The 25,915-nt window shown below is 47.1% G+C and overlaps 1 protein-coding gene across 8 annotated transcripts in view; it reads left to right on the forward strand.

The window, feature by feature from the left end:
• Positions 1-4,344: 4,344 nt before the first annotated feature.
• SCTR (secretin receptor) overlaps positions 4,345-25,915 on the forward strand; it is an 80,209-nt gene continuing 58,638 nt past the window's right edge. For 7 of the 8 annotated variants that reach the window (XR_014828804.1, XR_014828805.1, XR_014828806.1 and 4 more), the window contains exons 1-2: positions 4,345-4,645; positions 17,393-17,513. Coding sequence is in view for 3 of the 8 variants with exons in the window: in XM_021074618.2 (XP_020930277.1) it covers positions 4,544-4,645; positions 17,393-17,513 (223 nt within the window). In the remaining 5 variants the exon portion in view is untranslated. 8 annotated transcript variants of the gene reach the window in all.

The following is a 25,915-nucleotide window of genomic DNA, read 5'->3' on the forward strand; positions in this document are numbered from 1 at the left end:
CTGCTGCTGACCCTGGCACCTCATATGCCTTGTCCATTCCCTTGAGCCTGTCCACACCTCTGCATGTCATCCTTTCCTTAAACTTGCTCCCATGAAACCATGTAAGCAATGGTTTCTCCCTCTCCTCTGGGCCCCTAACAGCTGGTCCTACGGACCCCAAGGAATTGTTTTGAGGACCAAATGAGATGGCGCATGCAAAATAGCTCTGAAAACTGAGATAAGAAAGTCATCTTCATGACAGAGAGAACTTCTAGTGACGAGCAAAGGACACTGGGGCCCCGGCTTGGGGCTCAGTCCTGGGCTCAAATCCTGGCCCCGCCCCTTGTTAGCTGTGTTATGGGGAGGGGGAAGGTTTATCTTCTCCAAGCCTCAGGTTTCCAAATGTTGACTTACAAAAAAAAAAAAAAAAAGCACGACCTATGGGGTTCCCATCGTGGCTCAGTGGTTAACGAATCTGACTAGGAATCATGAGGTTGCAGGTTCCATCCTTGGCCTCACTCAGTGGGTTAAGGATATGGCGTTGCTGTGAGATGTGTTGTAGGTCCCAGATGGGGCTCGGATCTGGCGTTGTTGTGGCTGTGGTCGGCAGCTACAGCTCCAATTAGACCCCTAGGCTGGGAGCCTCCATATGCCACGGGTATGGCCCTAAAAAGCAAAAAAACAAAAAACAAAAAACCCCACAACCTAAAAGTTGACAGTTAAGTTTTATTTTGGGCAAAATGAGGACCTAGGCCCAAGAGGCAGCATCTCAAGAAACTGCTCTGAGGAGGTGGGTGGGTGGGGGAGTTAGGATATATAGGGGTTTTTGCAACAAAGAGCAGGTAATAGGAACAAAGGGTTACTGCTAATAGCAGAAAACAGGGTATCTCAAAGCTCAGGAATTTAGTGCTTTTCTCTGGGAAGATGCAAAGGTCTGGGTTCCCTGAAATCATTCCTTTGATTTGTACCTCCGCTCTCAGGGCCAGTATCTTGAGCTTTCACAATCTGAGTGCCCTCCGGGCTCACTATTAGGACTGGCTGCAGTCTGATGGCCGCTAAATGGCAGGTATTCCTTGTTTCCTTCCTGAGTTCCCTCGGGGCTCACTGGCAGCCTTGCACACTTTTCCAGAAGTTTGCTGCTGGTCTCATGAAGCTTACTACTAGTCATGAGAAGCAGACGCTAGTCACCGTGAAGGATTTTAGTTTTTTTAGATACCAGGAGATGCAAGAATTGGGCTCATAAAATCTTTTCCTAAAAATATCTAATTATCTGAAGACCTGTTCCGCCAGTTTTCTCAGAGCACAGAATGCCTCACTCCTGGTCTCCACTCTGAGCTCTGCTCAGGAGGTCCTGCAGGTGGGCAGCTGCAGTGGCTCATGATTCAGTCCGTGTAAAGGCAGGCAGATGGCAAGTGATGGCAAGTGCCAATTTCCTGTTCACACATCATATTAACCAAGGAGAGCAAATGTCCCTCATAGAGGCCTGGAGGATTGGCTATGATAACATTTCAAATTATTAAAAGACTCCCCAGCACGTGGCAGGTATTAAATATAGTGTTAGGGAGTTCCCTTTGTGGCTCAGCGGAAACGAATCCAACTAGTAACCATGAGGATGCAGGTTTGATCCCTGGCCTTGTGTTGGGGATCCAGCGTTGCCACACGTGGCTTGGATCCTGCATTGCTGTGGCTGTGGCTGTGGCCGGCAGCTGTAGCTCCAATTGGACCCCTAGCCTGGGAACCTCCGTATGCCAAGGGTTCGGCCCTAAAAAGCAAAAAAAAAAAAAAAAAAAAAAAAAAAAGTGTTAGTTTCCTAGCCTTCCCTTTCCACCCTTATTATGAAATTGTTTTCTCTGGCAGGTTTTACAAAGCCACTAACTGCATCTACAGCTTCCCACAGGGCACTTCTGATCCTTTTCTCAAAATACGCTGAGAGACACAGCCTCCTATTTAAAGACAAATGGCTTGCCACAGGTTAGAACTTTATTGAATTGCCCAGAACAAATTTCCTTTTGCTTTTTCACTGGAGATCACAAGGGTCCAATATAGAGCACAAATTACCTTGTTTTCTTTTTATGTCTTTCCATCAAAAAAGCAATAGAGACTGTGCTTATAGAAAATATTCAAGCAACACGAAAGTCTATACAGTAAAAATGGCAAGTTCTTACCTCACGCACTTTCTAATGCACATTTAGGGTGTCAGAATTTAGGGGACCCAGTTAATAATATTTTTTCCAGTCTCAATCTTGAACCAACAGGGAAACAAGATTAACACAGATGGGACCCTGTATCACTTTTATTAGTGATAATGCTGGTCTTGGAGAATGTGGTGTATACTTGTGGGCAAGCGGGTTTATTAGTGCTGTTTGTCTTAGAGAATGTGGTTTACACTTGTGGGCCAGAATTAGATAAATCACCTCCTGCCACTGGCTATGCTGGATCAAGGCAGTCAGAACCTTGACCTCCAATGGCAGCCTGGCCCAGGGCCATCTAGGTACAGGCTCTCTGCTGGTGGGAGTGCTGTGAAAGGCAAGAAGTGTGTGTGTGTATGTGTGTGTGTGTGTGTGTGTGTAACCTCATGCCAGTCCTCACCCCAAAGCATCAATCATGTAGAGTTTGCCTCACCTTCACATGTGGGGGAGGGGGGTTAATGAGGGGTAGAGAGAGGAAGATTACATGACCTCCTTCCTGCTTTCTGCTGCTCGAATAGTGCTTCTAACAAACTTGTGCATATTTCATTGGGCCTTTGGGTAAGTACTTCTACAGCAAAAGTTCCTAAAAGTGACTTAGTGGTTATGCACATATTAGGTTGACATGGACTGAATGTTGACTGCGGACCTGGGAGAACTAAAGCCATTTATCCTCCTTCTATTTTTTTAGGACCATACCGGAGGCATATGGAAGTTCCCAGGCTAGGGGTCGAATTGGAGCTACAGCTGCCAGCCTACACCACAGCCACAGCAACACCAGATCTGAGCCATGTCTGCGACCAACGGATCCCCGACCCACTGATCAAACCCGCATCCTCACGGATACTAGTTGGATTCATTTCTGCTGCACCACAATGGGAACTTCCTCCCCCCATCTATTTCTGCTATGGTTTATCAACCTCACCTCACTTGAGCAATAGCATCTTCAGTAGGGAAGGCTGCTAAAGGCTCCAGTAAGTTACTTTTTTTAGAGCCACACCCAAGGCATACGGAGTTTCCCAGGCTAGGGGTCAAATCGGAGCTACAGCTGCTGGCCTATGCCCCAGCCACAGCAACATGGGATCTGAGCCACCTCTGGGACCTACACTACAGCTCACAGCAACGCCAGATCATTAATCCACTGAGAAAGGCCAGGGATTGAACCTGCAACCTAATTGTTCCTAGACAGATTCGTTTCTGGTGGGCAAGGACGGGAACTCTGAGTAAATTACTTTAATAGCTGCTAAGTAGTCTGACCAGAGGCTAGCCACTCAGAGTTAGGGTCAGCCAGAGGTGTGTAGATCCAGGCTTTTCCCCTCTGACCTTCTGAGTCACATGTACCTGGTGACATCACTGGTCTTCCTCCACCCTCAATGCCCTCCTGTCTAACAGGCATAAAACCACCCAGGGGTTTGGAGAGAATTCAAAGGCTGATGTTCTTAAAGTGCCTGGGAGAAAGATGAAGGAGAGACGGAAAGATGAAGGAGGATATGGAAGAGGCATCAGGGCTGAGAAAGGAAAAAAACGGGTCTAACACCGAGGGGCCAAAAGCCAACCTCCAGGACTTCTGAGCACTCAGACTCAGGATGAACAATACTGAGCTATCTCCCTGTTGCTTAAATGACCTCCCGGAACCACAAAGCTTCCGGGGGTTCATCTTTAGCCCAGCTCCCAACGCCTGGGGCCAGTTGGTGGTTCTTGGTCTCATTTGATCATCAAAGCCTTCTCAGTGTGATGGAGCTCACGGGTGTAAATAAAACTTTCTGGAATGAGCATGTGTAGCTAATGGGAAAGAAATATGAAGTGAAAATTCGAAATGGAATAGCTGATGGGCAGAATGGATGCTACAGGGCTTTCCTGAGCACTCCTCTACATCACAGGACACTAACACAACCTCCCTACGTCCCGAAGGCGGGTATCATCAGATGTGTTGTTCCAGAGAACACTGAGGCTCAAAAAGGTGGCCTTCGTCGCGCGTCGCATGCAGCAAAGCGGTGGCGGGACTGACCCAGCCCTTAGGAGCGAGCTCTTTCAGTCCGAGGGGGTGTGGCAGCTGCAAGGCCGAGCCCGCGTGCTCGCTCCCGGTCTCCTCCCCCCACTGCCAAGCCTGCGGGAACCAGCTCCCCGCCTGAGCCCTCCCGCCCTGCTCCCCCGCCGGCCTCCGCGCCGGCCCCCAGCCAGTCCCAACTAGGTGGAGGAGCGCCGGCTGCGTCGCGCGTACTTATCAACCCGGCCCGGCGGCATAGCGCGTGCGGCCGCCTCGTGGGAGGAAGCGCGGTCCGGGGGTGGGGTGGAGTGCCCCAGTCATGGCTTTTCAGGGCGCAGCGCCCGGCCCGGGTCCGAGCGCCTGCGGGGGACGCTAAGCCCCAGAACTGGCTATGCGAGCGGGCTGGCGGCCGTCCGGGCGCCGAGGGAGCGCACGGGGCACCATGCGCCTCCGCCTGTCGCCGCTGCTGCTGCTCACCTGCGCTGCGCACACGGTGAGTACGCACGTCGCCGCCGGCCCCATGCGGGATGGGGGGTGAACGGAGACCCCCAGGATCCTCTGCTGAGGAGCGGGAACCCTTCCTCTGCATCCGTCCCCACCAACAACGATCCCCTCCTCTCCAGAGGCCGCTTCCTCCAAAATAAAAACAGCGTGTGCCCAGGAGAAGGTGGTCCTAAGATAAACCCCCTTGCCCTCCACCCACCCCTTCCTCCAAGCTGCGCCCCCGACCCCCTCCTAGAGAGCAATTCTGGAGCTGCCCCTGGCCATGCCTTTTGTGTGCTGGGCACTTTGCCTGCATTATCTCATTGAAACCTTATCATCGCCTTTCAAGGTTGATATTATCACCCTCACTTTACTGACAAGGAAACGGACACTTGGAAAGACCAAATATCTTGGCCCAAGAAAAGACAATTGGAACCCAATCCGTCTGCCCCCAAAGCCTTGACATTTTCACACACGCTGCCCAGCTGAGGATGGGAAAACGTCCGAAAGCTCTGACTGCAGCTGCCGGGTCTGTGATGGGACTGCTTGGCGCTCCCTGCCTCCTTTCTCCTGTGGGTTTGGCTCCCCAATGTCTGTATGTCTGGGGACTCCTGGGAGCGGCTGGTCTCCGCAAACCAGATCCTAGGAGGAGCTGGAAGAGAAAAGAGAAGGCAGCAGAGTGGGTGGCTTGTTTTTTCTCTCCCTCAGAAACTCTGGGGAATCCTGGTCCTCTCCCTGGGGGATTCCTGACTGAGAGAGGCAGACAGGCCTGATGGAAGCAATGCGGAGGGGTTCTTGGGGTGGGCTGTGGGCGTGCAGATTCCAGAACAACTCATTTCCACCCACCTTCCAAACTAGGCTTCCAAGAAACTCCCCAGGGAAAACGCTTGGTAACCCAATTCTGAGTCTTATCTCTGTCCTGGGCAAGTCCTCCCTGGTGTCCAATGACCTTATCTTTCCTGTCCTCCTTGATTATAAGAAAAATCTGCTTGGAGTTCCCGCTGTGGCACAACAGGATCGGCACCCTCTTGGGATCGCTGGGATGCATCGGATCCCTGCCTGGACGCAGTGGGTTAAGGATCCGGAGTTGCCGTAGCTGCAACTTAGTTCTCCACTGCCCCTCCACTGCCCCTCGGATCTGATCCCTGGCCAGGTGGGGCAGCCAAAAATAAATAAATAAATAAATAAAAATTTTTAAAAGGAAGAAAAAGAAAAACCTGCTTCCTGAGCTGATGGGAGCATTGACCCTCAGGAGGGGCCCAAGACCTTCCAGAGTGGGGGTTGAGGCTCTTGTTCCCAGCTCTCTTGTAACCTTGGAGCCTCTTATCCTTGGTGCTGGCGTTGGAAAGTGCTAGGGCAACAGCACCCACTCATTCCTCTGAGCTCTCAATTTGGGGAAGTGCCACCTGAGACACTGAGTGAGTTCAAAACCAAATGCAGCCAGGAGGTGTGCTGTTATTCAGTGCCCAATGGGAGGCAGCAGCTCCTCTTCGTGACACCCCACGCCCACGCCCAGCCTCCTTTTAAAGTATTTCCAGTAACTTCTGCTGTCAGAAGAAATCAACAGGTGGCTGGGCTTCAGGACTGAGGTTCAACCTACATTTTAATCTCAAGAGGACCTCTGTGTTATCCGGAATAAACAGAGGGGGAAAAGAGAGGCTTCACTGGGTTCAAGGCTTCCATGTGCCTTCATCACACCCTGGTCCAATTTCCTCTTTTTACAGGGGAGCAAACTGAAACCCACAGAAAGTGGGGGCCTGCTTCACATCAGCAGGTTTGTGGTAGCGCTGGGACTGGACTCCAGATCTCGCGACGCCTAGCCCCCTAGGGCTCCATCCATGACGTCCATGATGTCCCTTGTCATTACACATCATTTTCATCCACTCCTATACTGCTTTGTGCTACATGGTTCCCTGTGGGTACATCTTGGTTCTCTGGTTATTTTATGGGCTTATCCAGACCTGAGGGTCACACTTGGTAGAGAACTCCTTCAATAAATAGGAATGGAACTGACCTACTTCAGCTGGAGTATCTCCCAGCCTATAAAACCCTACTTTTATTCTGTTTGACTCTGAGTGGTCAGACATTTGATTTTGAAATTTAAGGGTATTCAAGTAATTCTTTATTCATTTGGGGCTTGCTCTTGAGGGAAATCATAGGCATCTTCCTAATGAGGGGAGGTTGATAAGTCCAAATCGCTTATTACTACTCCCCCCACCCCCACTACCACTGTCACCTTCCCATATAGGGCACGTCAGGAAGCTCCCTTACACGTGGACTAAAAGGTGATGGTGCTTGAGGGGGAAGTTTTCTGAGCCCTCCATTGGAAGCCCTGGCCACACCTCCCTTTACTGTGCCCCCTCCGTGTATCTCATGAGGACTTTTACCTGCAACAGTATTGTAATTATTTACCAGCACATCTGTCCTCTCCAGTACATTCACTTTGATCTTGAGCTCTGAGACTTTGCCTTGTTCATCTTTATCCCTAGAGCCTGTCAGTGCGAGAGGGACCTTGATGAGTGCATGTGGGTTGAATGGATGAATGAAATGATGATGCTACCCATAGTGGACGGTCTTAAGCTGGGGCAGTTTCCTATAGCAACAAGTAATGAAGAATGACACCCTGAAAGCAATCATTGCTTACCACATTGTACAAAAATGTGTCAAGCAAAGGAGAAGGAGTCGCTCAAGGTAGGGCTCTTTAAGCCAAAGCACCTGGCAAACTGCCAACCCGATAACCTTAGTGGGTTAAGTGGGGCACAGGGCTGCTTTTTCCTTCAAGCAGGATTTCTTAGCTTTGACACTAATTCTGAATCTTAATCCCAGGCTTTCCACAAGGGGTGACAGGAAGAGAGCCAGGCCCTCCCTTGACATGAGAGAGAATGATAGGATGGGGACGGTGGGGACAGGGCAGAGAGAGGGGTAGGCAGATAATTATTGCTGGGGGGCTGTCCTGTGCATTGAATGCTACCCACAGAATCCCTGGATTCTACCTACCAGAAGCCATTAGTATCTCTTCAAGCTGTGCCAACAGGAAGTGTCTCCAGACATTGCCAAATGCCCTCTGGGAGCAGGGAGGGCAAAACTGCCCCAGTTGAGAACCATTGCCTTAAAGGTTGTTATGTTTCAGGGTAAATGCATGAACAGGATTCATACCAGGTGTTCACTGGATGTTGGATTCAGGGTAGGGGGTGTTGGTGGCAGGGTGTCTGAGTCAGAGGACAGAAACAGGTGCACCCGATGAAAACCCATATCCAGACAAGGTGACTTCCCCAGGGCCTGGGTTCATTGGTCTTTGCCCCCGCTCCCTTTTCACTCTCCCCTCTCCATCCCACTCCTTTTCTGTTGATGGCTCAGAAACACACAAACTCCAAGGATGGGGTCCGACACATAGAATCTTCCAGCCCGTGGTGGTCCCTGCTCCTCTCAGGGTGCCTCTGGGTCCAGAGGCTGACAAGCTCTGTGGCAGCTTGGTGAGCAGAGTTCTCAGAAGCCTGCAAAGATCACCTGAGGGGGGCTGGCCACTGATACGCCTTAGGGGAAAGTTGCTGGTATTTTTGTATCCCTCAACAGTCACTTTCAATTTTCTGAGGAAGTATTTGTGGATTTCTGTTTACGTTTTTTACTCTCCCTAAAATTAATGTGACTGATGATGAAGATGAAGATGATGATGATGATGATGGGAAAGGCTTCTCTTACTGAACACTTATTTCACACCAGATCCTCAGCTGAGTCCTTCCCAGCACTGCCTGATTTCTGTCTCACATCAGCAGTCACCTTTATTGTGCAGATGAAGAAACTAAGGCTCAGAGAGGTGAAGCCGTTTGTCAAGGTTACCCAGCTAGCTAGACACAGTGGCGGGAGATCTCAAACCCAGGTGTTCCTACCCAGTACATGCACCTGCTCCCAGAGGCAGAGGCCTGCTCTGGCTTCTGGTGCCCAAGGGGCTGTCATAAAATTCTCTCCCAAACCGCAAAATGACAGTAATTTCAGTTTAATCTAATCACTTTATAAAACAAATATTGAAATTATACAGAGCGTTTTATGGAGAGGGCCAGAGATGAGCTTGGGGTCATGGAATCAAACAAACAGGAGGTCCTCTTCCCATACTGTTTAGGGGAGCCCTTGTGGCTTTGGCACCTCCTTCAGGAGTTTCCTTAAAGCTCCCCTCCTTCGGCCCCATTCCCAGGATCCCTACCTGCCATCCCCGCCCCTCCCCATACCAAGGAGAGCACAACTCTCTTGTTGAAAGCTCAGACCTAAAAACCAGGTTTAGAGCAGCTCCTGATTTGGCCCCCACATCCCTGCCCTTAGTGAGCCAAGGCTGCTCACTACTGACCTTCATTTGGGCTGTGGAACAACCTGTGGCCCACAACACACAGATCCTATCTACTTGCTTACATTACAAACAGAGGCCTGCCCAGCAGTTGGGAGGGCATAAGAAAATAGGGATATCCTGGGACCCACCCAGCTTCACAATTCTGTGTCTGACAGAATCCTCCGGGCATGTGGGGAATCAACACCCCTGACAGGTCAGGTCCTGCTGCCGTGGCCCATCATGCTGCCAGGGTCCCTGAGTTTTCCAGTCTTCTCCAGAATCCCCAGCTGCCTGACATCAGTTCCCTCCACCTTAGCTCTCAGAGGCTCCCCCTGATGTCCTCTAAATTTCTGACCTTAGTACCTCCTCTTTCATGTGCAACAGACCAGTTGACCTCCTATTTCCTGCGAGTCAAGGAATGAACTTCTGAGCAACATCTTCTCTTACAGATGTGTCTATATATTGTACCCCCCTATTTCCTTCCTCCTTCCTTCCCTTCCTTCCCCTGGACTGCTGTAACATGATACCATAGACCAGGGGCCTTAAACAGCAGACACTTATTTTCTTTCTATCTTTGATTTTTAAATTTAGGGCCACACCCACACCATATGGAGGTTCCTAGGCTAGGAATCAATTGGAGCTGCAGCTGCCAGCTACATACATCACAACCCCAGCAACACCAGATCCAAGCCATGTCTTCGACCTACACCACAGCTCATGGCAACATTGGATCCTTAACCCACTGAATGAAGCCAGGGATCAAACCTGCAACTTCATAGATACCAGGTGGGCTCCTTACAGCTGAGCCTCAACAGAAACTCCATGACACTTATTTTCTAACAGTTCTAGAGGCTGGAAGTAGCAGATCAAAGGCCAGCAGGGTTAGGTTCTGGTGAGACCTCCCTTTCCTGGCTTGCAGATGGCTGCCTTGCTCTCACATGGCCTTAGCTGGTGGAAGGGTTGGGGGTAGGGGGGTTGGATGGTAGAGAAGGGAAAGGGGTGGGGGAGGGAAAGGCACCAGGACCCCACTCTTATGACCTCATTTATCCTAAATTACCTCTTTATGGGTCCCATCTCCAAAGAGAGCCACATCTGGGGTTAGGGTTTCAAGGACTTTGAGGAACACAGACGTTTATCCACAACAGCACCCCAGTGGAAGAGGCTTTACTCTGGTCCACCACCAGTTGCTACACCTGTGGTCCCAACCCCAAACCCCACCATGATCAGTGATTTTTGCCTTCATCTTGACTGACTTTTTTCATCAGCTGGTCACCTAAGCCTGTCTAGCCCTGTGACAAAGCCCCGCCTCCCCCGAGCTCCGGGCCTTTGGGCCACGGTTCCACCCCTGCACCCTCATGACCAGTGTCTTGGAAGAGGCATCCACGATCACTGCTTCCACTGCCACCCATTTCTCAGCCTGCTGCCACCTGGTTCCCACCCACCATGCACTGACATCAGTCTCCCCAGGGCCTGGTGTTTTGCCACTTTCACTAGACGTTTGGCTTTGCTCTATCCAGGGGACCACATGACTTATGAGGGAGGCTCAACGTTAGGAGGAATGACATCAGGGCAGTGGGCACACACACTGTCCTGGGCAAAGTGGACAGGGGACCCGTGGGACCCTGGAGGTATTCAGCGCCGAGACACGGTCCTTCCCACTCCCCCCTCCCTTGGCGCCTATCTTTCTCAAGCTTCCGGTCCCTACGCTGCTGCTCACTAGGTCCCTCCCTTCGCAGTAGTCCCTCCTCTCGCGTGGTTTCTCCTCTCGCGTGGTTTCTCCTCTCGTGTGGTTTCTTCCCTCTCAAGGTTTCCGCTCTCGTTACGTCTCCCCAGGCTGTAAGGATCCACCTTCCCAGCTGAGTCTGGCGCTGCCTTTCCTCACTCTGCTCTGTTTGACCGTGTGAGATTCCTTTTCTGTCTTCCTACCATACCAGGAACCTGGCTTTTGTTAACTAAACTTATCTTACCCAAACACCAAAGCTTCCATTTCTTTTCCTTGTTTTCCCTGTTCTTGGAGCTACCGAGGCATCCAAACCAGACTCTTGGAAGCCATGCTGTCCTTTGCCCTCACCCCCTACCTTAATCCATAACCTGCTCCCGCAGAATCTGCCTGCTCACTGTCACATCTGGGCCCCCTGCCTTATGGGGTGTTGGATGTTCCTGCTTTGGAAATGATTTCTGGCCTAAATGGTAGAGCCACCTCCTGCGGGTTCCCTGCTGCTGCTTTTGGTCCATCACGATCTGGCTGCTGCCTTCACCGTGTACTCCAGCCACTGGCCTCTCTGGACTCCTTGGAGACCCATGAGCTTCAAGAACAGGAACCCTGTTCCTTCACCTTCGTGTTCTCAGTGATGAGTAGATTGCTGGCCGGCCTAGGTGCCCAGTAAATGTCTGATGATATATAATTGTGTTTTGAACGTGTGATAGAGTTCCTTCTTTTTAGTTCTCCTTGTGTAAACTAGACTAGTATTATTTCTCTTTTTTTTCCATGGAAACTATTTCTTTCCAGTCTCAAGGTGGCAGACAAATAATTGTAAAGTGTGATGAGCAAAGTGATATTGAGTTTCTTCACTTTCTTCAAAATTCAATAGGTTTTCATTATAGCACCTCCCAGATTTCACCTTTTCAGATTTAAATGTCCAAAATTAAACTCTAAAATAGCTAACTGAACTCCCTCTCTCTTTTTTTCCCCCTTTGGGTGCAACTGAAGCATGTGGAAGTTCCCAGGCCAGGGATGGAACCAGAGCCACTGCAGTGACCACACTGGATCCTTAATCTGCTGTACCAGAGAGCTCCGCAGAACTCTTTCTTGCTATCTGTGGTCTGTTTCTTTATTCACTCTCTACAGACTGGACTTTTCTGTTGCTTTGTGAAGGATAGAGTATAGCTGCCCCATAGCTTCCAAGCTTACATGCTTAAATGCTGTGAGCTGTGGCGTAGGTCTCAGACGTGGCTGGGATCTGGCATTTCTGTGGCTATGGTTTAGGCCAGCAGCTGCAGCTCTGATTTGACCCCTAGGCTGGGAATTTCCATATGCCACATGTGCATCCCTAAAAGGACCAAAAAAGAAAAAAAAAAGTTGTGTCCCGGTATATGCCTAGAAGTGGGATTGCTGCATATGGTAGTTTTGTATTTAGTTTTCTGGAGAAACTCTGTACAGTTTTCCATCGTAACAATTTACTCTCCCATCAACAGTGTAGGAGGGTTCCCTTTTCTCCGTACCCTCTCCAGCATTTGTTATTTGTAGACAGTAATGATGGCCATTCTGACCCGTGTGAGGTGGTGCTTCATTGTAGTTTTGATTTGCATTTCAACAATGCAGAAAGAGAAGAGAAGTGCCTTTGAGTTTGGAAGAAAAAATATTTTCAACCTGGAATTCTCTGCCCCAGTTTTTAGTTTGATAATTAATCAAGTTAATAAGAGCTCTTTCACTCCTGCGAAGATTCAAAAATTTACCTCCTGCGGATGCTTTCTTAGGAAGTTACTAGAGAATGTGCTTCTGTAATACCAGGGAGTAAAGCAAGAAAATAGTCAAGGAATAGGAAATGGAATGCTAGCCAGGAGAGCCGGGGAGAGGACCCCAAAACCCACAGCCAGGCATCAGGCCCAGGTTGACAAGAGGAAGGATTTTTGCTGGGGAGAGGTCTGCAGAGGTAAAACAAACAGAACTCTTGATAGATGTTGAACAGAACTGGTGGAGCACTTGGAAAAATTAACCGTATGTACATAAAAGAACTAATCCAATGAAAAAAACAAAGTAATTATTGACCACAGGAAAAACAAAATGTACAAGAAGAGACATAATCATTTTACATGACTGGACTCAGCAGGGACCAGTATTTCATAGTCAAAAGAAGTCATTATAAATGCAGGCCATTCATTTAACTAAAAATTAAATCAGGAGAAGGATGTGTCGGGAAGTTTAAAAGCATCTAAATCTTTCTCTTCCATAATAGAGAGTTTTGGAGAATGTCCCAAATTGGTAAACCAAGAAATAACAGTATAAGAGTATAATTTTAAAATATGGATATAAAAATGAAAATAAATAGCTAAAAAAATTGAAAGTGGTTTTCTCTGGAGAGCAGGAAATGGTTAGGCAAGGGAACTGCTATTTTTCATCATAGACACTTTAGTACTACTACAAGTAAAAGGAAAAAAGGATTTAAATAAACTTGATTTTTAAAAACTGTTTAAAGAGAGCTTTTCAGGATTAATAGCTCTTGTTCTGAGGAAATGTTAATATAAATTTTAACAATACTTTCACCTTCACCTGTTTCTCCTGTGAATTTTAAGTAAAATTATATTTAATACTTTTAAATTGAATAATTATATAGAAACATATGTGTAAACATACATGCATTTGACTTCTAAATATCAGCCTCTCCTCTCCTTCTCTAAGGAAACTTACGTAATAAGGGGGCTTTTTCCCATTCATTCTCTTTCCGAGGCTCCATTGAATGCAGGATCTTGCCAGCTACTCCCAGGAACCTCTCAGGCCCCACTCCTTCACTGCTGGCCACTGCCTGGAAGCCATGGACTCAGTCCTTTCGGAATACTGTTGCTGTCACATGGACATCAGTGGACACCACGTGTTTCTGCAGTTTGCATTCCTCTACACGAGATTATCTTAGTTTATTAAATGGAAGGATTGAGGGAGGTGGGATGATCCACTTCACACCCATTAAAATGGGTAGTATTGAAACAGAAGAATTACAAGGATTGATGAGGATATAGAGAAATTAGAACCCTGTTCTTTGCTGGTGGGGTTGTAAAGTGATACAGCTGCTATGGAAACCAGTATGGTGATTCCTTAAAAAAGTAAATTTGGTATTATATGACCCAGCCATTTCACTTCTTGGTATATAATCAAAAGAATCAAAAGCAGGGTCTTGAAGAGATATTTGTACCCCCACATCAATGGCTGTGTAATTCACAATAGCTAAGAGGTGGAAACAACCCAGCTGGTAAACAGATGAACACAGGGTGGTCTATCTATACAGTGGAATATTATTCATCCTTAAAGAGGACTGAAATTCTTATAGATGCTATAACATGGACATGAAATGATCCAGTCACAAAAGAACAAATATTGTATGATTCCACTTATATGGAGTATCTAGAATAGACAAATCCATAGAGTCAGAAATTAGAATAGAGGTTATCAGAGGCTAGAGGAAGAGGTAATGGATAGTTATTGTTTGATTGTATAATTTCATTACAGAGTTTCTGTTGGGCCATTGAAAAAGTTCTGGAGGGAGTTCCCGTCGTGGCGCAGTGATTAACGAATCCGACTAGGAACCATGAGGTTGCGGGTTCGGTCCCTGCCCTTGCTCAGTGGGTTAATGATCTGGCGTTGCCGTGAGCTGTGGTGTAGGTTGCAGACACAGCTCGGATCCCGCGTTGCTGTGGCTCTGGCGTAGGCCGGTGGCTACAGCTCCGATTCAACCCCTAGCCTGGGAACCTCCATATGCCGCGGGAGCGGCCCAAGAAATAGCAACAACAACAACAACAGCAAAAAAAAAAAAAAAAGAAAAAAAAAGAAAAAGTTCTGGAAATGGGTAGGGGTGATTGTACAACTTTGTAAATGTACTTGATACCACTGAATTGTACACTTAAACATAGTTATGATAGCAGATTTTTATGTTATGTATATTTTCTACAACTTAAGAAAGAGAAATGTGGGAGTTTCTCTTGTGGCTCAGCAGTTGCAAACCCGACTAGTATCCATGAGGATGTGGGTTTGATCCCTGGCCTCGCTCAGTGGGTTAATGATTCAGTGTTGTCATGAGCTGTGGTGTTGGTAGCAGACATGGCTCAGATTCCGAGGTGCTATGGCTGTGGTGTAGGCCAGCAGCTGCAGCTCCAATTCGACCCCTAGCCTGGGAACCTCCATATGCCTCAGGTGTGGCCCCAAAAAGCCAAAAAAAAAAAAGAAAAAAGGAAAGTGAATTATAGAGTGAAAAATTGATTAAGGCTCGTTCATAGGGTCCTGTTACAGTCACATCCACTCTCTTCCCACCCTTCCTTACCTCCTGACAACCATTTGTACTCCTTTTTTATAACTCTGCTATTTCAAAGATGTTATATAAATGGAATCATACAGTTCGTAACGCTTTGGGATTGGGTTTTTTCATTCAGCATACCTCTCTGGAGATTCATATAGGTTGGTGTGTGATTCAGTTCTTTGTTTCTTTTTATCACTGAGTAGAATTCCATAGTATGGATGTACCATCATTTGTTTAACAATTCATCCGTTGAAAGACATCTGGATTGTTTCTGTTTGAGTTTGTTAGGAATAAAGCTGCTATAAATAGTAGTGTGCAGGGTTTTTTTGTGAATATGTTTTTACTTCTCTGGGATAAATGCCCAAGAGTGCTGTGGCTCAGTCATACCATAGTTGCATGTTTAGCTTGCCTTAAAACACTGTCAACTGTTTTCCGGAGTAGTTGTCTCTTTTTACAATTCCCTCAGCAATGCGTGTGTGACCTAGTTTTGCCATAATCTTGCCAGCATTTGTAGTCATCTTTATTTTAGATATTCTGATAAACATGTAGTGAGAGCACACAATGATTTCAGTTTGCGTTTACCTAATAGCTAATAATGCTGAACATCTTTTCATGTGCTTATTTGCCATCTATATATCTTCTGCTGTGAAATGTCTCTTCATACATTTTTCTTATGTTCTAGATTTTTTATATGTTTACTATTGAGTTTTTAGATGCTCTTTATATTCTAGATATTAGTTCTAATTTGTGGATTGATAATATATGGATTGCAGATATTTTACCTTGATCTGTAGCTTGTCTTTTCATCCTCTTCACATGGTTTCTTGTGGAGCAAAAGTTTGTTATTTTGATGAAGTCCGATGTATCAATTTTTCTTTTCTTTTTTTTTGGGAGGGGGTCTTTTTAGGGCCACCCATGGCATGTGGAGGTCCTCAGGCTAGGGGTTGAACTGGAACTTCAGCCACTGGCCTACACTACAGCCACAGCAACACTAGATCTGAGCTGCGTCTGCAACCTACAACACGACTCACAGCAACACCAGATCCTTAACCCACTGAGAGAGGCCAGGGATCGAAGCTGTGTCCTTGTGGATGCTAGTCAGGTTCATTTCTGCTGAGCCACAGTGGGAACACCTACCAATTTTTCTTTTTATGGGTTGTGCTTTTGGTGTCAAGTGTAAGAAATCTTTGCCTAGCTCTCCACCTTGAAGATTTTCTCCTATGCTTTTTTATAAATGTTTTAGTTTAATGTTTTGCACTCAAGTCCATGATTATTTTGACGTAATTTTTGTATAAGGTATGAATCTTAGTTCAAGGTCCATTTTGTTATCTGTGGATGTTCAGTTTCTCTAACACCAATGCCATGCTGTTTTGATTACTGTACGGATATAGCAAGTCTTTAAATCAGGTGAACTGATTTCTCCCACTCGCTTTTTTTTTCTTTTTAGGGCTACACCTGCAGCATATGGAAGTTCCCAGGCTAGAGCTTGAATAGGAGCTGCAGCTGCTGGCCTATGTCACAGCAATGCCAGATCTGAGCCACGTCTGTGAACTTTGCTGCAGCTCAGGGCAATGCCCAATCCTTAACCCACTGAGCAAGACAAGGGATCGAACCGGCATCCTCATAGATACCAGTTGGGTTCCTAACCCACTGAGCCACAATGGAAACTCCCCCACTTGCTTTTCTTTAACAACTAGAATTTATGTTGTTGAGGGGATTTAGGTTTACAGAAAAACTGTGCACAAAGTATAAAGAATTATCATATGCCCCCTCAACCCCTCTCTCCAGTGTCTCCTTTTTTTGGAGGGATGCACCTGCAGTATGCAGAAGTTCCAGGGCCAGGGATCAAGCCCAAGTCATAGCAGTGACTGGAACCACAGCAGTGACAAAGCTGGATCCTTAACCCACTGAGCCACCAGGGAACTCCCAGTGTCTTTTATTAGTAATGTTGTGCATTAATGTGTACATTTGTCACAATTGATGAGCTAATATTGATACATTCAAATCTATGGTTTACATTATGCTTCACTCATTCTTTTTAAAATTTTTATGTATTTAAGTCTTTAATTGAAATATAGTTGCTGTACAATATTGTATTGGTCATAGGTGTACAATACAGCGATTCATAGTTTTTAAATGTTATACTCCATTTACAGCTCCTGTATAATGTTGGCTATGTTCCCCACATTGTACAATATATCCTTGTAAATTATTTTATCTCTAAAAGTTTGTACCTCTTATTCCCTTGCCCCTATGTTCCCCCACCCATTTGTTCTCTATATCTGTGAGTCTGCTTCTTTTCTCTTTTATTCACTAGTGGGCCTCCCTCATTTTGAGCCTCCATCACCTAGCCCCATTCCTGCTCGTGGAAAGTCCTTATGTGGTAGAATCAGCTCAGTGGCAGTGGTGAGCATTCTTTGTTTTGGTCTTGCAGGTCGGAGCCCTTCCTCGACTGTGTGATGTGCTCCAGGTGCTGCGGGAGGAACGGGAGCAGTGCCTGCAGGAACTGTCCAAAGAGAGGACGGGAAACCTGGGCATGGAGCAGCCAGCCCCAGGTACGTGGCCCACCTGCATCCACACTTGAACATGGCTTGTGTCCAGTTCCATCGGGTCAGGGGAAGCTTGTGCCATGGGCAGGATGGGGATGGAGGGGCTGGACCCATTCAGAGAATGAGCTAAGGGGAAGGGTCTGGAATGGTCTTGGTGATTAGTCTACACACACCCAGAAAACCGCATTGTCACCATTCTTTGGTTCTCAGAGTTTGTGGTTACAGCCAGTATTTTTGAAACATTAGCTTCTTCTGCATGATGACTTCATCAAGGTAAGCATTTGGTGAAAATTACTTGTCAAGGCAATGCACTTCTCATTCATTCTCTCACCTCCACTGCCAGTTTGATGGGTGAGGCAATCAGAAAGGCAGTGTGGGGGTCAATGCTGGCTGACACTCACTGGCTGTGTGAACGTGGACAAATTATTTAACCTTCTGAGCCTCAGTTTCCTGGTCTAAAAATGGAAGTGACAAAGTCTGCATCAGAATTACAAAGATATATGAGATAGAGTAAGAATGTATGTGTGACTGGGTCATCTTGCTGTGCAGTAGAAAATCAACAGAACAGTGTAAGTCAGCTATAATGGAAAAAATAAAAATCATTATTAAAAAAATTACAAAGATATATGAGATAGAGTATGTTAAATACAAGTGTTTCTTATTTATTTATTTATTTTTATTTATTTATTGTCTTTTTAGGACTGCAGTGGAGGCATATGGAAGTTCCCAGGCTAGGGAGCAAATCTGAGCTGCAGCTGAGGCCTGCGGTACAGCCTCAGCAACATGGGATCCAAGCCAAGTCTGTGACCTACACCACAGCTCACAGCAATGCTAGATCCTTAACCCACTAAGTGAGGCCAGGGATCGAACCTGAGTCCTCATGGATACTAGTCAGGTTATTATGCTGAGCCACAATGGGAGCTCCTGGTGTTTCTTAAATATTATTAATTTAAATTAATTATTTGTATTAGTCAAGACCGTAAATATTATTAATTTGATATTTACATGTTAATTTTATTTCTGTTCCCTTCTTTCACTTATCTTCTTTGCTTTCTCTCTTAGAAGGGCAGGGAGGGATGTGACATTAAGAAAAGAATCCTTAGGAGTTTCTCTTGTGGCTCAGGGGGTTAATAGTGTCCATGAGGATTCAGGTTCAATCCCTGACCTCACTCGGTGGGTTAAGGATCCAGCATTGCCTCAAGCTGTGGCATAGGCTGAAGATGCAGCTCAGACCTGGCATTGCTGTAGCTATTGTGAAAGTCTGAAGCTTCAGCTCCAATTCGACCCCTACCCCGGGAACTTCCATTTGCTGCAGATGCAGCCCTAAAAAAAGGGAAAAAAATAAGAAAAAGAAAAAAAGAGAAAAGAACCCTGGAGTTCCCTGGTGGCTCAGCAGGTTAAGGATCTGGCATTGTTATTGCTGTGGCTTGGGTCACTGCTCTGGCATAGGTTTGATCCCTATTCCACATGCTATGAGTATGGCCAGAAAAAAAAAAATCCTTTGCAAATAGTCAAACAAAGACTTGCACAGGAAAGGTTTTAGCAGCACTAGTAACAATAGACAACAGGTGGATTTAACCCAAGTGTCTGTCAACTGATGAATGGATAAAGAAAATGTGGTATGTACATACAATAAAAGAGTATGAATGAAGTCCTCATATGATCCAGCAATCCAACTCTTGGGTATATCTGGAGAAATCCATAATTTGAAAAGATACACGCACCCCAAGTTTCCAACACTGTAGCAACACTATTCACAATAACCACGACATGGAAACAACTTAAATGTCCATGGATAGAGGAATGGATAAAGAAGATGTAGTACTTATACACAATGGAATACTACTAAGCCACAAAAAGGAACAAAATAATGCCATTTAAAGTAACATGAATGGACCTAGAGATTATCATGCCAAGTAAAGTAAGTCAGACAGAAAGACAAATGTATGGAGTTCCTGTCGTGGCTCAGTGGTTAATGAATCCGACTAGGAACCATGAGGTTGCAGGTTCCATCCCTGGCCTTGCGCAGTGGGTTAAGGATCTGGCGTTGCCGTGAGCTGTGGTATAGGTTGCAGACGCGGCTCGGATCCCTTGTTGCAGTGGCTCTGGTGTAGACCAGTGGCTCCAGCTCTGATTAGACCCCTAGCCTGGGAACCTCCATATGCCGTGGGCGTGGCCCTAGAAAAGGTAAAAAGACCAAAAAAAAAAAAAAAAAAAGACAAATGTATGATACTGCTTACATGTGGAATCTAAAAAATTATGTAAATGAACTTATGTACAAAAGAGAAACTGACTCATAGACATCGAAAACTAATGTATGGTTACCAAAGGGGAAAGGAGGGAGGGATAAATTAGGAGTTTGGGATTAAAACATGCACACTAACATGTAAAATAGATAACCAACAAGGACCTACTGTACAGCACAGAGTATTGTACTCAATATCTTGTAATAATCTATAATGGGTGAGAATGTAAAAAAATTATATATCTATAATGGAATCACTTTGCTGTACACCTGAACCTAATATGACATTGTAACTCAACTATACTTCAATAAAAACTTTTTCTTTTTCTTTCTTTTTTTTGTTTTTCAGGGCTGCACCCATGGCCTATGGAAGTCCCTAGGCTAGGGTTCAAATGGGAGCTACAGCTGCCAGCCTACACCACAACCACAGCAACGCCTGGTCCTTAACCCACTGAGTGAGGCCAGGGATTGACCCCAAGTCCTCATGGATATTAGTCGGGTTTGTTAACCACTGAGCCATGGCAGGAACTCCTGAATTTCTTTTCAATAGACAATTTTTTAAGAGCAATTCACTGCAAAATGAACAGCAAGTACAGAAAGTTCCTGCATACTCTCTGCCCTGCCCCATCTACCCAAGCACATAGCCTCCCTACCATCAACATCCTATGTGATGGTACTTTGTTACAACTGATGACCCTACATGGACATAGATAGCATCATTAGGGTTCACTCCTAGTGCTGTGTATTCTGTGGGTTTTGACAGATATATGATTACATGTGTCCACCGTCATACTGTCAGAGTAAATCTCTCTGCCCTAAAAATCCTCTGGGCTTCACCTCTTCATCCCTGCCTCTCTTCTAACCCCTGGCCACCACTGACCTTTTTGCTGTTTCATAGTTTTGTCTTTTCCAGACACTCATAGATTTGGATTCATGCAGTATGTAGTCTTTTCAGATTGGCTTCTTTCCCTTGGTGATATACATTTAAGGGTATTTTCCCTTATGTCTTTTCTTGGCTTGGGAGCTCATTTCTTCTTTGAGCTGACTAATATTCCATTGTTTGCATGTACCACAGTTTATCCATTCTCCTACTGAAAGGCATCTTGCTTGCTTCCAAGTTTGACAATGCTAAATCAAGCTGTTCTATGTGGGTGTAAGTTTTCTACTCACTTGGATGAACGCCGAAGAGAAGGATTGCTGGCTCACGTGATAAGAGGAGGTTCAGTTTTGTGAGAAACTGCCAAGCTGTCTTCTGAATGGCTCTGCTGTTTGCTTTCCCACAGCATTGGATGAGCATTCCTGTTGCTCCACATCCTCGCTAGCATTTGATGTCAGTGTTTTGTTTTGTTTTTTTAGTTATTGTAAAATACATATACATACATCTTACTATCTTAATCATTTTAGTGGCTCTTGATGCCGCTGAGGAAAGCAGACATTCCCGGAGTTCCCATTGTAGCTTAGCGGGGTAAGAACCCAACTAGTATCCATGAGGATATGGGTTTGATCCCTGGCCTAACTCAGTGGGTTAAGGATCTGGCATTACCGCGAGCTATGGTATAGGTCACAGATGTGCCTCAGATCCGGTGTTGCTGTGGCTGTGATGTAGCTGGTAGCTGCAGCCCCAATTTGACCCCTAGCCTGGGAACTTCCATATGCCACAGATGCAGCCCCCCCCCAAAAAAAAAGAAAGAAAAGAAAGAGGAGGAGGAAAGGGGAATGGAGGTCCCCAGGCTTTTAAATTAGACTGTGTGATCCTAAACAAGTACCTAATGTCTCTGGGCCTCAATTTCCACATTCATTTTACAGGGTTGGTGTCCAATTAAAAGCATTCAAAAAGTACTTAGCATTTACTGTTACAAGGTGAGAATGGTGAGAAAAAAAGGAATTTAGATTCCTCTCAGTGCATAGGCGCGTGTTTTTGTACAGGTGGCAGAAACAATACGCCAGCTTCATCAAATAGGGCCTGATTTTTGACACGTTACAAAAAGTCCAGGGCTGGTGCAGAGTACTCAGGTGTCAGCAGATTCCAGATTCCGTCTTTCTGCATAATGTGTGGCTGTTGCACCTCCAGGGAGAAGGGAAGAGGAATGGAGATTTGGGGGAGAAGAGGTGAAGGTGGTGAGTTCTGTTGTGGACTTGCAGAGTGGAGACTTTGGAGAAGGGTCAAGATGTGAACGCTTCCGTTTGGGTGACAGCTGAGGCTGAGGTTGCAGGAGGAGAGGATGAAGGAAGGGAAGGAGGAGAGGACCCAAGAGGGCCTCGAGATGCCTGAACTTATGTGTCAGGGCCAGCCTGAGGCAGAGGCCACACAGTGTGAATGCTGCGATGTGTTTTAGCCAAGTCACCCCTCCTCTGCATGAGGGATGGGACAGGACGGCAGCATGGAGCCTCTCCTTCATCTCCTCTAGCCATGGAAGATGCTTTCAGGGAGCCCGACCATAGTCTTATGGCTCTCAGGGTAGGGGCACCACTGAGCCAGAGCCTTCTGACCTCCTGGGCCTGCCACTCTAGAAACTGGCCAGCAAGACCTGCATGTCCCCAAGGGGAACGCCCAAAATCCCAGTGACAGGGCCTGGGGCTTTCATTCAGGCCTGAGACATAAAGCCTAGGGTGGCAAGCTGCTGGGAGAGATGATGCTGACCTTGAGTTCTCACTGAGAAGCAAGGGACAGTTGTTTTAAAAATTAGCATCTGAAGAGTTTATATGTCCCATCGATCCCCAGTGGTTCAGCTTCTGACTTGTCCACGCATCTACCCCAAACAGTTCCACTTGCCTCAACCAAATTGCTTACAGTTTCCTGACTGTGTCAGTTTCTCTCATGCCTCCAGGCCTTTGCACGTACTCATCCTTCTGCTTCAACACCATTCCCGCTTCTCCGCTCTGCCAGCCACTCTCCTTTTTCGACTCCTCCAGGAACAGTTTCCCAAATGCTCATAACTGCTGGTTTAGTGGCCACCCCGACTCCTGCAGGACCCTCCATTTCTCTCCCTCCTGGCACCTCTGCACTGCCTCACAGAGATATGTATGCTGGATTGGAAGGGACTGTGTCACTTTCCTCTTCTTCCGCAATGCACGGCACAGGGCCTGCAAGACCGCGTCCTTGGTGTGTGTTTCTTGACTGATTTACTAAATGAATGAATGAATGCAGATATTTGACTGAGACAGAGCAAGGAGAGTGAGAGAAAACCAAAGAGAGGATACTTGAAGGAGAGAGTGGGAGCTGAGGCAGAGCCATTGAGGTAGAGGATGTGGATGCCCGCCCCAGCTTGCCCAGCTGGTCGTAAGCTAGCCGAGGTGAGCCGCGTAGCCAGGTCACCCATGGAGGGAGGGGCGCTCTCTAGAGCCTGACCTGGGGTCACCTTATGGGCGCTGACCTCACATCGCAGGACTGGGGAGATCATGAGCATGCCCCTGTGACTGATCTGGAGTAGGTCTGGCCCTCTTTTGTCCCCTAAGGCTCCCTTGTGGTCCTAATTGTGCATCCAGAACTGAGAAAGCTCATTAGAGACCTGCCTCTGGCTCTGCGTCTCGCTCCCCTAGAGAGACCAAACTCTCCTGTGTGCGATAAGACTGTGCTGCATTTGCAGTATTGGAGCCTGGCAAGGCTGCAGCAGGTGGAGGGTGCCCAGCCTGGCCCCACCCTGGGAACAAAGGCTCAGGCCACTTGGATCTGTTTTGCATTTTGGCCTCCTGCAGCTTTCTTGTAGGAAAGGAAAGGGGGTCTGTGGCTTTGAAAACCTGCTTGAAAAGCCCCTAAGGCAGAAGATGTTGAAGGACCCGGCCTCCTAGAAACATCTTCAGGCCTGTTCTGCTGAGAGGTTGTGAAAGCTGAGCCAGAAAACTGATCACAGAGTTTAGCGTGGATGTGGTGGCCCCTTGAGAAGGAAGGTGGAGGAGAAACAGCAAAGGCGCAGAGCTGGTGGACAGAACCAAGCGGGTGTCAGGGCTGTGACTGAGGCCACCCGGGTGCAGGTCCAGCCCCATAACCTCCACTCAGCAGCACGATGCGGGGGCCCACAGGCCCTCCATCCCCAGGAAGGATCTGTCTGGCGTCCGAGGCGGGGAGGGGGGGCTGGCGGACTCTCTGTTGGGGGCACAGGTTAATGGTTAAGCTGCCCAGTCTTCCCTGGGGAGGCGGTTAATGTTTGAATGCCAGAAGAGTTGCAGGAAACACCACTCACCGAGCTGTCACCAAGCCCTGCACACTTATCACAAATAAAAAATTAACTCTTCAGCTATTCCGGGTTAAGTGGCCAAGGCCTTCCCAGCATTTTGTGGAAACATTTCAGGGTCACCCTAATAACTGCATGGCCTGCTCTACTGGGCTATTTATTGCTCTGTTTTCAGAAGCCGCTACCCCCTCAGAGCTGGCTGGTAGAAGGGCTTTGCCTTTCCCTTGGGAAGAATGTTCCATAGACAGTGTGGTGGCAGGAAAGATGTGGGCTTAGCAGTTGGACAGACTTGGACTGCTCTGTCACTTAGGGCTGTATAACCTGGGAAGACCCCGATCCTTTCTGGGCTTTCATGTCCTCGCCTCAAAATTGGGACACGCCAGAGTTCCTCGTGGCGCAGCAGGTTAAGGATTCAGCATTGTCACTGCAGAGACTTGTGTCTCTGCTGTGGCACAGGTTCCATCTCTGGCCCTGAAACTTCCACATGCCATGGATGCGGCCAAAAAAAAGAAAAAAAAGTGGGGACATGCCATCCTCTTTTCCTCTGTCCCTGCCAAAGGACAGGAGCAGGAGGGAACTGGCTGGCTTCTTGGGTGGGGAGGTGAAATTCACATCCTAACCATCTCAGAGTGAGTAATCCAATGGCATTTAGTACGTTCACAATGCAACCGCCACCTCTGCGTAGATCCAACAACTTTCTCATCACCCGGAATTAAAACCTGAGCCTCTTAAGTAATCACCCCTCATCTTTCCCTGCCTTCTGCCCCTGGAAACCAGGAATCTACTCCCTGTCCCTGTGGATTTGCTGAGTCTGAAAAGTTCGTACAAATGGAATCACAATATATGACCTTTGTGCTTATCTCCTTCCACTAATGTTTCCAAGGTTCATCCATGTCGTGCCGTGTATCAGTATTTCTTACCTGCTGGCTTTTTTTTTTTTTTTTTTTTTTTTTTTTTTTTTTTTTTTTTGCCACACCCACGGCATACAGAAGTTCCCAGGCCAGGGACTGAACCCATGCCACAGCAGTGACAATGTTGGATCTTTAACCTGCCACGCCTTCGGGGAACTCCCATGCTGGCGTTTAATGCAGTTTCTCTAACAGATACTCCAGAATCCTTTTCTGGATTCTCCTGGCTGCTGATGGCCTTTGGCAGCCAAACACCCTGGGACAACCTCACCCTGCCCCGAACTCACCTCTCCCCATGCTTTCCTTGGCACAAGTGATCTTGGCTCATTTTTCAGAAACAAGTAACTTATGTTTATGTAACTTTTTTTTTCTGCTTTTTTTAGGCCCATACCTGTGGCATACGGAGGTTTCCAGGCTAGGGGTCGAATCGGAGCTACAGCCACTGGCCTACACTACAGCCATATCTGTGACCTGCACCACAGCTTATGGCAACACCAGATCCTTAACCCACTGAGCGAGGCCAGGGATTGAACCTGTATCCTCAAGAATACGAGTTTGTTACCACTGAGCCACAATGGGAACTCCTACGTAGCATTTTAGGCATTTTGTTTTCAGTTCTTAAAATAACCTGTGCCATCAGTACCATTATTACAGATGAGGAAATCGAGGCTGTTAGAGGCATCGGATTACCCAGAGCTGAAGCAGGACTCTCAGCCCAAATCTTTTGATTGCAGACTCTGAGGACTATTTTGCAGTCCCAACTGAGCTGTAAGTGACTTATAAGTTCACCCTCCCAAGAAAAGAAGGAAAAGAGAGACTGTCCATGCCAGTTAATGTCTAATTAGTGTGAGAGGCAGCATGCGAGGCAGAGCTTTCAATCGGGGAGGAAGAGCTCTTGGGTGAATGAGGAGGGTTCTGAGGGGCAGGTACATTTTGTACCATTGCTGGGAGCAGGAGGGCTCAGTGTACAGTGCTCAGAAGCCGGCTTCCAGCAGGCCTCCCCAAGGGAGAAGAGCCAGCCTGGCCCAAGGAAGCTGTGCTCAGCCTCAGGTTCAGAGGGTCCTTCATGTTGTCCAGTGCAGC

The sequence above is a fragment of the Sus scrofa genome, chromosome 15 (assembly GCF_054392235.1).
Source record: "Sus scrofa isolate SSC_HxYL_T2T_F1_AM1 chromosome 15, Sscrofa_HxYL_maternal_Yorkshire_Landrace_v2.0, whole genome shotgun sequence".
In the NCBI taxonomy this organism is placed as follows: domain Eukaryota; kingdom Metazoa; phylum Chordata; class Mammalia; order Artiodactyla; family Suidae; genus Sus; species Sus scrofa.